General features: G+C 53.6%; 6 protein-coding genes across 6 annotated transcripts; 2 read left to right on the top strand and 4 right to left on the bottom strand.

The window, feature by feature from the left end:
- Positions 1-15: 15 nt before the first annotated feature.
- On the top strand, positions 16-528 carry BDP81DRAFT_459384 (bola-like protein; the record flags this gene model as incomplete). The annotated part of the gene is made up of 2 exons (XM_060593533.1): positions 16-103; positions 284-528. The coding sequence occupies 2 exons, from the start codon at positions 16-18 to the stop codon at positions 526-528; spliced, it is 333 nt and encodes a 110-aa protein (XP_060447326.1).
- A 357-nt stretch (positions 529-885) lies between these two features.
- Positions 886-3,547, bottom strand: BDP81DRAFT_190357 (adaptin N terminal region-domain-containing protein). The gene is made up of 3 exons (XM_060582402.1): positions 3,091-3,547; positions 1,811-3,017; positions 886-1,761 (listed from the first exon to the last, which is right to left on the bottom strand). Exons 1-3 carry the CDS (start codon positions 3,318-3,320, stop codon positions 949-951), a joined length of 2,250 nt encoding a protein of 749 aa, XP_060447325.1. The 5' UTR covers positions 3,321-3,547; the 3' UTR covers positions 886-948.
- A 1,387-nt stretch (positions 3,548-4,934) lies between these two features.
- Positions 4,935-5,670, bottom strand: BDP81DRAFT_459382 (uncharacterized protein; the record flags this gene model as incomplete). The annotated part of the gene is made up of 3 exons (XM_060593532.1): positions 4,935-5,317; positions 5,380-5,431; positions 5,506-5,670. The coding sequence occupies 3 exons, from the start codon at positions 5,668-5,670 to the stop codon at positions 4,935-4,937; spliced, it is 600 nt and encodes a 199-aa protein (XP_060447324.1).
- A 421-nt stretch (positions 5,671-6,091) lies between these two features.
- BDP81DRAFT_314421 (DNA ligase I) lies at positions 6,092-8,765 on the bottom strand (the record flags this gene model as incomplete). Its single annotated transcript, XM_060583989.1, has 2 exons — positions 6,092-7,684; positions 7,737-8,765. 2 exons carry the CDS (start codon positions 8,763-8,765, stop codon positions 6,092-6,094), a joined length of 2,622 nt encoding a protein of 873 aa, XP_060447323.1.
- Positions 8,766-9,330: 565 nt separating this feature from the next.
- BDP81DRAFT_392150 (eukaryotic translation initiation factor 3 subunit K) lies at positions 9,331-10,324 on the top strand (the record flags this gene model as incomplete). Its single annotated transcript, XM_060587667.1, has 2 exons — positions 9,331-9,497; positions 9,790-10,324. 2 exons carry the CDS (start codon positions 9,331-9,333, stop codon positions 10,322-10,324), a joined length of 702 nt encoding a protein of 233 aa, XP_060447322.1.
- A 144-nt stretch (positions 10,325-10,468) lies between these two features.
- On the bottom strand, positions 10,469-12,030 carry BDP81DRAFT_190304 (programmed cell death protein 2). Its single transcript, XM_060582401.1, has 2 exons — positions 11,856-12,030; positions 10,469-11,777 (listed from the first exon to the last, which is right to left on the bottom strand). The coding sequence occupies exons 1-2, from the start codon at positions 11,970-11,972 to the stop codon at positions 10,656-10,658; spliced, it is 1,239 nt and encodes a 412-aa protein (XP_060447321.1). The 5' UTR covers positions 11,973-12,030; the 3' UTR covers positions 10,469-10,655.
- Positions 12,031-12,129: the final 99 nt, after the last annotated feature.

The following is a 12,129-nucleotide window of genomic DNA, read 5'->3' as shown; positions in this document are numbered from 1 at the left end:
GAAGCGAGAGAAGAAATGGCAAACCAAATAACAGAGGCCTCGCTAAAGCAGGCCCTCACTGAGCGTCTGCAGGCAATTCACGTCGAGATCTCGGATATGTCAGGTACGCTCTATCCGTAGCACTCCTTCGAAAAACCCCCCACGTCATGCCCCGCCATGTTGGAAATCAAAAAGTCGCCGGGCGCATCGCCATCGCCGCCCAGCACACCTCCCCATACGAACCACCGTTATACAATTTCTCAAGCTTCCCTCCAGACTAACCCTTGACCTTTTTCCCTACCAGGCGGCTGCGGTCAAGCCTTCACCTCGACAATCGTCTCCCCCGCCTTCGAGAAACAAACCTCTCTCAAGCGCCACCGCCTCGTCAACGCCGCCCTCAAGGACGAGATCGCCCAGATCCACGCCTGGAGCGCAAAGTGCCAGACCCCAGCCGAGTGGGAGCGCGATAGGGCCGCCGCCGGCGGGAGCAGCGAGGGCCCGCCGATGGACGGGACTGTCGGCGGCAGGGTCGAGGGTGTTGCGCAGTGAAAGGGAGAGAGGAACACCGCACCAGAATCGGACTGGACTGAAATGGACTAGATTGGACTGGACCGCCCGGTTTGAGAGAAAAGCATTATGCATCATCAGTGTCACTTCCACGCCGATCACAGAGATGACTCGGGGCTTGGGGAACATGGACACACATAAAGGGCATAATACGTCCCCCATACAAGCCGGGAAAAGGACGCCATGCATGATATCAGAAGAAGACATGGAGGCATCTTGGGAGGACGGCGCGATAGGTGTTTGGTCTAGACACCCCCCTTTTCGAGTATATACATGAGTTTTTCGCGGAAAGCAGAAAAGCAGAAGCAGGCTTTTCGTTGGCTTCGTTCTTTGTCATCTATCAACCTACTCCTAACAGCATGCCTGGACTCCCCAATGAACCAGCTCCCCTTATTCAGAGATCTAGAACAACCCAAGCAAGTCCTCGTTCGTCTTCTTCCCGTTTCCTTGGCCAGCTTGACCCTGCGCAGGCTGGTGTAATTGCATACCCGCCGGCAACGGTTGCCCGGAGCCCGTGTTGCCAAAGTCGAGCCCAGCGAAGCCATTCATCATGTCATTCATGCCGCCACCGCCTGCTCCGGGGCTCATCGGGTTGGCCGCCTGCTGTTGTTGCTGCGGCGGAGGAGCGTCAAACAAACCCATCATGTCAGCCATGGCACTCGAGTTACCACCTCCTGCGGGGCTGGCAACTCTGTCCGGGGTGTTGATGTTGCTCTGCTGCTCGGCTGATGCGGGAGCAGCACCGTCAAAGTCGATATCGAGAAGGTTCTCGATGTTGTTTTGTGAGTTGGTGTTGCCGTTGGCCACGGCTGCCACTGACGCAGCAATGGGATTTTCGGCCGCCTCTTGCCGTTGTTCGCGGATGGCCGCGCGCTGGATTTCGTCTGCTCCGTAGCGACCCTTGCCAACGAATGATTCTGGTGGCTTGTGGTAGACTGATGCGAGAGTAGAAAGCTCTGCAAGCAGTTGCTCGAGCAGAGCGGGGGGTAGACTGGTCATTGTTGTGGTAATGGCGGGCTTCTGAGAGAGAACAATGTTCTTGGCGACATCCAAATCGCCTGACAATAGACGCCAGTAGACGTAAGCTCTATCTCTGATATCCGGGTTGTCGTTATCTGTCGTAGCCTGTTGAAGCACTTTTTGGACCAGTCCTTGGTTGCTGCCGGGCTTCTTGAGGAAAAGCTTGACCACAGCAGTCAGGATTTGGAGTTGAGTCTGCTAAAAGTTAGCCGAGTACTTGAATATGCGGAATGAGTCAACAAACCTGTGTAAATTCCTCCATGAAACCCTCCACGAAACTTTCCAGGATGTCATCGGCGTTATTGATCTTCTCAGCGTACTCTCCTACAATCCAAATCAATGATCCTCTTGCCGTTGGCTCGTCCAGTTCGTCGATATACTTGCAGAGCGTGGGGATGACGCCCTCATAACCAGGGTATTTGCGGAGAATATCCTTGATAACCACCACAACCTCCTGCACAACGTAGTTGACCTTGGTAGCGATCAAGTCCAACAATGCGTTGACGCACTTTTGACTGGCGCTCTCTAGCTTGATCGCAACCTGGCCGATGGCCTTGACGGCGCGCTTAACAAAGTCCATATCAACCTCCAAAGCGGATTCTTTCAATTCTGCAAGGAGCTGGTCAAAGTTCTTCTCGTTGGCTATCCGAACCATGATCTCGAGCTTCTGGAGTTTGACGTAGGGAGGATCGTTGTATTTGCAGAAGAAGACACGCAGTTCTTTGCTAAGAATATCGGGCTTGGCCTGCAGGAGGAGGTCAATGTTGCGAAGAGCAACGTATTGCACCTCAGGGGCGGAAGCCACAAGCGTGACAAGCGGCGGCGCCATCTTCTTGAGGTATGATCGCACAAGCTCCGGGCTGACTGCCTTCATGTGGATGAAGACCACCTTCACAGCAGCCAAGACGACACTGGGGTTGACGTGTTGGAACTGCGGCGCAACTCTTTCACAAATGTGCTCAGCCTCCTTGGTGTCCGCAGCAGGGTAGTCGGCCAGTGTGGTGAGGATAGTGACGCGACCCCATTCTGTGCACTCGTTGAGAGCCATCAACAGCTTCTTCAGTGTGGCTGGTGTCACTACAAGTGCTCGAGTCTCTGGTGCTGTTTCGGTGATCTCTGAAAGCGCCTGGACCGAGTTCGCGACGACCATAGGATTCGGGTCTCCGATCAACTCCTGCAGCGACTCCAGGAAGCCGTTCTCTATGCACATCGAGGGGTTGAGATCAAAGAGCTTGGCAACACAAATAGCGGCCGTCTTGCGAACGTATGGCGACTCGTCTCGTAGTGTCTTCCGCAGCGGCTCTTCCATGTAATCCACCATCTTGTCGACTCTAATACAGCCCATCGTTCGGATCGCTAGCGCACGGATGAGGGGATTTGGGTCTTCGGAATCTTGTACGAAAGTGTTGACGGCAAGAATACAGAGATCTGGATGCGATTTCGCGTAGTTCCTGATACCTACTGTTAGCAGTCGCTCTAGACACCGCGTCGAGGGGAAATAATTGGCTTCGGCTGCAGACTAACATCAAGTATAAATAAACCAGCTTCTTCTGGTCCAGGTCGCCTGTCGCGATGTTCTTCAGGACGTCGGGAAACAAAGCAGACACGTCCTTGCCCAACGTCATCGCCATAATCGTTTTCTGGATTGACTCCTTGCGCTCGTAGGCATATTGAGAGACAAGGCCTGCCCGCAGCTCAAAGGTCTCTCCCTTCCTCGGGACAGCAAAGGCCCCACGAATCCGATTGACCGCCATGGTGTTGGAAGATGCTCGAGGTGGAAGGAGGTCTGATGGGTTGTCGGAGGGAGCTAAAGGCGATCTGGCGGATGAGAGAGATAGCCAGTCCGATCAGGACCTGGACAAGCTCATCCAAAGTAAAGTCTCGGAAGTCGACGACAGCTGTCCGCTTGCTTTTGCTCGTTGTAGGTGTCCGGGGGATGCAGTAAATGCACCTCGTCGTTATTCGCCAAGAGGATGAGGTGGTCGAAGAAGTACCTGTCAGTGGAATGCACCCCTAACCTTAATCCCAGCCTGGCCAGCCTGGCAGTGCTGGGCGCTGGAGTGCTCCGATTCGCTAAATGAATGTCGCTCTACCCCCCTTGGCGACTCCACAGCGACGCTCATGCAACTAGCGGGATTGTCGCTATATCGGATAATCCTTTATAGAGGTACAAGGTACCGAGCTCTAAGACAAGTAAACATAGATGAGCTCATCGCAACCTCGCCGTTTCCATCTGCTGCCCTTGGCCTCACATTTTGTTGTATCTCTTCAGCTCCTCCGCGGCGTTTCGAAGCGACTAGACCCTTGAGAAGACAAAAGACACTGAGATATCTGGCCCAGGCCTGCGATTTGAAACACTACCAATAACAACCACGAAATCATCATGGTAAGCCATCCCCATTCATCTAGTGAATGACAGTCATCTAACAAGTCTTCCTTAGGCCACATTGCCCAACCTGCGCCGTTTGTTCATTGAGGCAAGAACGGATGATGAAGAGCGGGAAGTGTCTAGGAAAGCAGTGAGTCCATGTCAAACAGCTCCATGAGATCCCTAAATTTACCAGTCGTGCAGTTCTACAACGCAGTCCTCTTCATGAGCTCTGTGACCATTTTTAGCTTGATTGCTCAGAGGATGAATGCCATTAAATGAGTCAACGCACTTAGCCAGCAATTATGATCCAATCGAATCGCAGTTCCCGATGACTGCATGCTACTATTGAAACCAAGAGGTTTACGAAGCCTGCTCAGAGCTCTGCGGTCTAGGATGCCGCTCTCAGCAACAAGGTCATCCGCGACAAGATCTCAGGGAATCAAGCGGAGAGTCAGTGCGAGACGTACCCCGCAGGATGACAGGGAATTTGTACTTGCAAGAACGAAGTTAAAGGTCTGCGGGCGACCTAAACTCCATTCTTAGACAGCTGGGAACGTGATGCTCGTTGAGGACAGGATCTGACCCTGGCATGGGCGGTTATGACCTACGGGGACTTAACTTCGTTGTTCGAACGAGGGTAAGAGCATGGCCTCAGATATAGGATCCTCCTGAAGGCACAAGGAAGATGCGGAAGATATGCAGGTGCTGCTGTGAAACCCTAGTCGTGGGCAACGCGATGCGAAAATGCACCGCGCCAGGCTCTGTGGCACAGTCACTGATATCAATGAACATTATCTGGTCCTCGGATTTTTGGGGTAGTGTTCCTGGCCAAGTGATCGTGTAAAGGAGTGATTTGGAATACTCCTTCTTCACGTCCATCTTAAATAGTGACAATAATCTATCATCATGAGTCCCTCCCCTCAAGTGTTTCACCAATAGACATGACCTAATTAGTATCAAGTCAACCGAGAGGGCTTCAAACTCCAAAACTCATTATCTATGACCCCATACCTTCAACAAGTACCCCTCTGGAGTTGTTCCAGATTCTCACCAATGGCCCATCAAGCCCGTATAAAGGATCATTGGGCGGTTCAGGAACGGCGGAAACCTCTTCTATCAGCCCGCTCTTCTCTTCCAATGTCTTCTTGCCAATTTCGTATTTGTAATCAGGCGAACCTTTGGGATACACTCCAACATATCGATACTCGGCCTCCCCCTCAATAGGGTCCGCTGCTCCCTCAGCATTTGATACAGACGCGTGTCCTACGCCTGCTGGGACAACGACGACATCGCCAGCTCGGACTAGACACCTCACTCCGCTGCCGGAATCATCCGAAACTCCTTCACCAAAAACTAGTTCAGAGCTGCCTTGAAACACGCCTGGTTTTATAAGTCAGTCGAGTCGAAGTTGTAAACAGAATAGGTAAAACTTACCGTAACACTCGTGTGTGTGTTTGGATGAAAGTGCTTCAGACTGATGGTGCCCCAGGTTCCCTGTGAGTAAGAGGATATTTCAGCAATGCAGTCGGTTTTAGATACGAAGGCATCGTAAGTCGGTGTAGTCTTACCTTCTTCTCCCAGCCGTGACGCTGAAGTCTTTCCGACGCACTGTCCTCGTTGAGTGGTTGGAGGACGCCCCGATATACGAGGACTGGAAGGCCATTATTCGGACAATGGGCAGTTCTCTTCAACGGATATGCCTCAGGCTGTGTGATCTTCTCATAGGAGGACATTATCTTGCCGGCCTATGTTGGATGAATTCGGAAAACTCGATTAGATGTTCCGATGTTTTACGGTATTTAAGCGCCCGAGTATGGCCAAGAGTTGTTGTGTATCTTGAGAAACAACGATCGTGGTACCTTCGTTTATATCTAGGCTTCTTATCAACGTCAACAACTACTTGGAAGGTGCTCTTCGAACCCCGGATTCTTTGGGTCATTTGAGGACGCCGAGCAGCCAGAAGAGCGAAGAGCCTATGAAGCAAGTCACCGGGTTTATCTCCGAACGTCATCAGGAGAATACATCGGCTCCGAGGACCCCTCCATTATATGATTTCCCGCCAATCCCATGATCAATAAGACATATTGATAATCTCAACTCTATCGTAGCATAATCGCGAGCTTGCCAGCCAATCTCTTGAATATTGGTCTGATCCTACTCCTCAAATTCCTCCACAACATCGCCCTGCCCTTCCTTTGTCGGCGCCTTCGCCTCCTGCTTCCTCCACAACCCAGCAAGAAACTCATTCGTACTCGCCTCGTCCATGCTCTTGTCCTCGCGCTTCTTCAAAAATCGAGGGAACCGTAGACTCAGACCGCGCTCGTCGCTGACGAGCCCAATGGCGGCGGTGTACGTCGGGCTCAGCGTGATGTCCGCAAACGCCATCTCCCACACCTCCTGGGGCTCGAACCACACGTCGGGCTCAGGACCAGAGTATTCGACAAACGCCGGCTTCTGCGTGCGCGTGTTCTGCCTCTCGACCAGCTCGCCGTCGTCGTAGTGTTCCCTGTTCGCCTTGTAGAAGGCGTCGGTGAAGCCAGACATGCACTTGCACACGACCTCGAGGGCGCCGCTGTCCTCGTTGCGGACGGCCATGAGGATCGGAGACCACCACTTGGACTTGCGGCCTGATCCGTGCCAGGCGGCTACCGGAATCATGTCTAATGTCTCGAAGCTTGCGTTGTAGTCCTTCTTGACCTTTAACCACGAGTCTAAACGTTTATCGGGCTCGTATGTGGCGAGGAGAGGCTTGCGTCTGCCCTTCTTCTTCGGAGCGCCTTCTTCGTCCTTGGTGCCTTTGCTTCGTGATTTTGACTTTGAGGGCGTTCTGGGTTCTTCGGCAACCTCGCCGTCAGCGTCCACTGCGCCGTCACCTTGGTAGGGGACGTCGGTCAAGTTGTCCAAGATTTTGACCATGATGCCTTCGCACTTGATATCGGTTGCCGCCTTGAAAAACTCCAGTACAGCATCAGAGTCTTGTGACGTGGCGTCCAGGCTCTTCACCCAGGTGAATTGACGAGGAACTTCGATAAACATGGACCGCAAAAGCTCTCTCCTTTCTCGAAAAGGCCGGTTCAATAGGGGTTGTCCGTTGAGAAACATGAGGTCAAAGGCGAACATGCAAACGTTGACTTGCACGCTGCCGATAGCGACATCCTTCCGCGCTCGGTTGCTCAGCGTCTGGAAATTCTTCAAATCTCCCGTCTCGCTATCCACGGCTACCACTTCGCCTTCCATGATGAAGCTATTGACGCCTTCGCCCCGAACCTTGGGCATCAATGCGACCAAGTCGGGGTACTTATCCGTCATGAGTTCGAGGTGTCTCGAGAAGATGGAAATTTTGCCCTGTTCATCGCAGTGAATCTGTGCTCGTTGGCCGTCGTACTTGAACTCGCAGGCAAAGTCTCTGCCCTGGAGCTTCGTGAGCATCTCAGAAAGATCTCTTGTAATACTTCCCAACATGGGCCGGAGTGGTATGTGTAGCGTCAAATCACAGCGAACTACTAGTTCATCGCAGACGCCAATCTCCAACAAGACGGGTACAAGGTCGTTGTAGTTGGGACGTCGCGCAAAGCAGGCCTTTAGGATTTCCTCTGGCCTGCTCCATACTTCAGCGAGCTCTTCCTTCTTTAGTTTTTGAAGGTCTTTGACTGATCGTAGTGGAAACTCGGCCCCCGGAGGCCGGGAAAGGAGGAAAGCCCTTGAAAGAGCAATCAACATGGTGGTCTTGACAGCACCAATACGCAGCTACTGATGTTAGGCACACACTAGGAGAAGCCATGAGGGAAGCAGAACTTACATGTTGACACAGCGTTCGGACAATGAACCTGCTCTCTTCACCACCGCGGGCATCTTGTAACAGTCGATCGACAATTCTCTGCTTTGCTTCGCCGCTTCCTTGGCCTTGACTATTGGCAATCTTGACCAGAGACTGGTAGACAGCCTTGATGATCAAGGGTTTCGGTTTCCGCAGAGTAAAGCTTTGTTTCTTCTTTGCCTCAAATGCAACGTCCCCGGCATCACCATGCTTGTCGTAAAGCGTTTTCAGAGACCGACTGTCTAGTCCACACACTTGCTTCAGCGCCTTGGAAATTGCTGACCCTCCCAAACCGAGCTCCAAGGAGATGTACGGGGGAGAAATGGAATTAGTTGCAAGCCAGACAGCGGGCAGCAGGCTCTCCGGATCAGCTTCTATCAGTACTCTTATACAATTGACCAGAGTATCCACGATTTTGATGCGGCTTTGTGTAGCAGACACCAAGATGAAGCATCGGGTGAGGAATGCGTAGGAAGCGTGTCCTCTCTCTGCTGCCCATGACTCCTTTAGCTGGGGGACATATTCTGAAGGGTCGAACGTCAGTGGACTTTGATCCAGTGGTATGGTTGCTGAAACTGTGTCTTCGGCATTTGCCACAGAGGACAGTGAAAGCGTGTTCGTCTTCGGCGTGACAGTTGGCAAAACCGAGGATATCAGCGACCCATTCGGTCCAGACTTTGTCTCGGTAGCTTCCCCTCCATTGGTCTCATTCAACCTTGGACTTGGGTCCTTTGCTGGTTCAGGACAGGGCGTAGATTCTGCTCTTGAGTTCTGCACTTCAGCATCCCATTCCGCTTGCAGTTTCCTGGCAAGCTCCTCATCCGTCAACTCCTGCTGTAGATCGCCGGATTCCGTGCCATTTGGGATAGCTTCCTGAGAAGGCTCCGTGGTGGGTTTTGGTGACGATGTGCCGTTCTGCTTCTGCTTAGAAAAGAAGTATTCCAAACCCCTGGAGGGCACGGCAGTTGATGATTGATCGTTCAGTTTCCTCTTCTTATTTGGGCTGGGCATGGCGATGGATTTCAATGCAAAAGCTTATTGAGTTAAAAACATTGGGTGATTATTCTGGTGAGAACAGATGCAAATGAAGCTTCGTGCTATCATCAAAATTGCCCAGTCGAATTTTGCTTCATTCTCTTCACGATGTTGTTAGTTCATCACCGAGCTGTCCGCTGCGGTACCTTAGCTCACCCCTGTAACCGTCTCAGTCAATGACGCCGCTGCCTGCGATCCAAACAAGAGGGTACGTGCACCTTCCCAGCACGTCCCAGCTACCTTACCCCTGGAGATCTTACCCTTAGTCAGCAGAAGTCCTTAGGTAAGGTGAACCTGGGACCATCAAGGTGAGGAAGCGGCCACACCTTTCCCCTTTTTCCGGCGCTAAACCTCATTCGACGACCCAAGCGACTTCCACACAACAACACACTCGAACTTTTGGAAATCTTTCGCCAGGGCGGCCCAAGCCCCACCAGCGGCACCGATTTCTTCCTTCCCCTCCACGATACCTCTCCTAACCCGCCGAACCTCGAAAACCACCCTCTCACACCCCCCCACGCCGCACATAAAACCAGCAATCATGTTGAACGGCGAAGATCCGCCCGAGCGGCCCGACTACATTGTCAACATCATCAATGGCCTCGAGCGGTACAACCCCGAGGCTGTCGTCAACCTCGAGTCCTACATGCAGGAGCAGTGCGAGCAGAAGTACTGCGACTGTAATGCGAACCGGACACTCCTGAAGCTGTGAGTCGCAACCTCGAAATACCTACCCGCCACGCGTCCTTTATATACGTTGGTGGTAGTAGACCCCCCTTGCTTGGGCTTGCGCCGGTTTATATGATGATCGTGTAAACGTTTCCTATTACCTGACATGCACTGGTTGTTCCGTCATGAACCCCTCAGTCGCAAGTGAAGTCAGCACATGGTGTTAACTGAACGATACCGGATATCAATATTGAGACAAACTTGCATACGAAGCTTGCATCATCATGGAACTAGACAGCTGACCAATCGTCTTCTTTCTCTCCCCTTCTAGGTACCAGCTCAACCCCGACCGTCTCAAGGATGAGGTCGTCACCAACATCCTCGTCAAGGCCATGACCCAGTTCCCCTCGCCGCAGTTCACCCTCGCCCTGCACCTCATCAATCCCTCCGTCATCGCCCAGGGCGAGCTCCACGAGGCCGTCGCCAAGCTGCGCACCCTCAACAGCCAGCTCGAGGGCTCCCAGTACGCCCGCTTCTGGAACACCATTGACGGCGACGACCTCTGCGCCGACCTGATCGCCGACATCTCGGGCTTCGAGGACCTCATCCGCAGCAACATTGCCAACTCGGTCGCCCAGGCCTTCCGCGAGGTCAGCCTGTCCCAGCTCGAGTCGTGGCTCGGCCTCGACGGCGACGCTACCGCAAAGTTCGTCACCGAGGTCGCCGGCTGGACCGTCGGCGACAACGGCGTCGTCACCATCCCCAAGAACGCTGAGAACGAGGCCAAGAAGTCTGAGATCAGGGAGGACGTCAACGTTGACATGTTCTCGAGGATTCTCCGGAGATCATGGGAGGAGACTGCGTAAAAGAAGGCTTTTTGAAATAGGAAAAAGACGATTCGCAGGGCTTCGGTATGAGGATGAACAGACAAAGGGGACGCAAGGGTTGATATCACGACCCTTGGCTGCTAATAGCTCCCTCCGTACATGGAGTTAGGGCTGGAAGAGAGCATGGCGGCAAAAATTACCGGCGTTCACTTTTGACTTTGGAATCGGGGGCCATAGAGTATATCCCTGAATATGAGACATGCCACAATATTTGAAATGTCGTGTAAAACGCTTCTTTCTCATTATCTTATGTGCTGCATAACTTTCGTCCCTGCCCGCCCCTTTTTTGATCATCGTGTAAGACATCATCTCATCGCTTCGAAAGCTCCTCCCACTGAACACCACACCATTCCTCAAGATACCCAGCCTCGCCAACCTCGACACCCCTTGCCTGACAATCCGCCTCGCAGACACCAACAATAATGGTGCCCCAATCCATACCCTCAAGCGAAAGCTCCTCCGCCTCCAGCTCCGTAATGGCATGCGGCGTCATCTGCACCTCAAACACCCGCTTAGCACCACAGTTTCCACACCGCGTCATTCCCCCACCAGCAGCAGCGCCCAGCTTCGCGCCCACGGCGTCGGCCTTGGAATACAACAGCGGCGCACCGTTGAACTCGTAACGAATACACTGTTCCGGGTTCTGCTCCATGCGGTCCGCAAACTTTTGAAACACCGCGTCCATGGATGACTCGAAGACGTCCTTCATGTCGCCTCCGCCTCCGCTGCCGCCCTCGGTATCCACCTCCATCCGCGCGTTCTGCGGCACGGGCATGGGTTCCGGGTCGAGTGTCTCGAACTCGGCGTCCGCGAGGTAGGAAATCGGGTACGGCTTGGGCAGGGCGTCGGCCGCGGGCCACGGCTCCGGCGGCGGGGGCGGTCCGGAGGGCGGTTGCGGGTTATTGAGGTTTAGGGTCTCGGCGAAAGTCTTGGGAAGGGACGCGGCCGGGTCCTCTGCTGCCTCCTCCTTCTTCTCTACAGGCTCGGCGGGCTTCGAGAACGGGTTCGAGGGGGCGGCGGTGCCAAAGGGGCTGCTACTCGAAGAAGCGCTCGTGCTGAAGGGGTTCGCGTTGCCTCCGAAGGGGTTCGCCGTACCGGACCCGCCGCCAAAGAGCGCGTTTCCGAGTCCCGAGCTAATATCCTTCTTGGGCTCTTCCTTCTCCTCCACTTTCTTCAGAGGCTTCGCTTCCGCCTTCTTCGCTGCCGCGGCCTGGGCCTCCTTGTATACCTTGACACCTCTGACGGCGCGGATGCTGCCCTGCTTGCGCCGGCAGCTCGTTTTGCGGCAGGCGAAGACGTACAGGCGGCGCTCGTGGCCGGGGAAGTTTTCGGGGAGCTCGCCGTTGAGTTGGAGGAGCTGGACCATGATTTCGTTGCACACTTTACAGCGCGCGAGGGCTGCTGAGGCTGGTTGTTCGGGGTTCAACCAGTCCTGGGAGCAGAATCCGCGTGTCAGTCAATCTGCAGGGCCCGTCGTCCATGTTCCTCGATGCGTAACAAGGGGACTCACTGGTTGACCGCCGAGACGACTGATGGTGTCATCGTCGGCATCTTTGCTGGCGTAACCGAGGAGCACGTTGGTCTCGGTGAACTCCTGCTCGGAGGAATCACTGTCGTAATCTGCCATGGTTTTGTATATTGGTATGAAATGCGAGACTGACGGGTTGGGCTGGGTACGTGGGGTCAAGATTTTTTGGCACTCGAAATATTTCGATGCGGGGCTTATCTTATCGCACCTTGCCCGCCCTCCTCCAGCGAGGGGTAGCAAAACAATGGAAGCTCAT

This window comes from Colletotrichum phormii (genome assembly GCF_030913505.1).
Source record: "Colletotrichum phormii strain CBS 102054 chromosome Unknown BDP81scaffold_6, whole genome shotgun sequence".
In the NCBI taxonomy this organism is placed as follows: Eukaryota; Fungi; Ascomycota; class Sordariomycetes; order Glomerellales; family Glomerellaceae; genus Colletotrichum; species Colletotrichum phormii.
The sequence above is the reverse complement of the archived record's forward strand: the minus strand, read 5'-3'. Positions and strand labels throughout refer to the sequence as shown.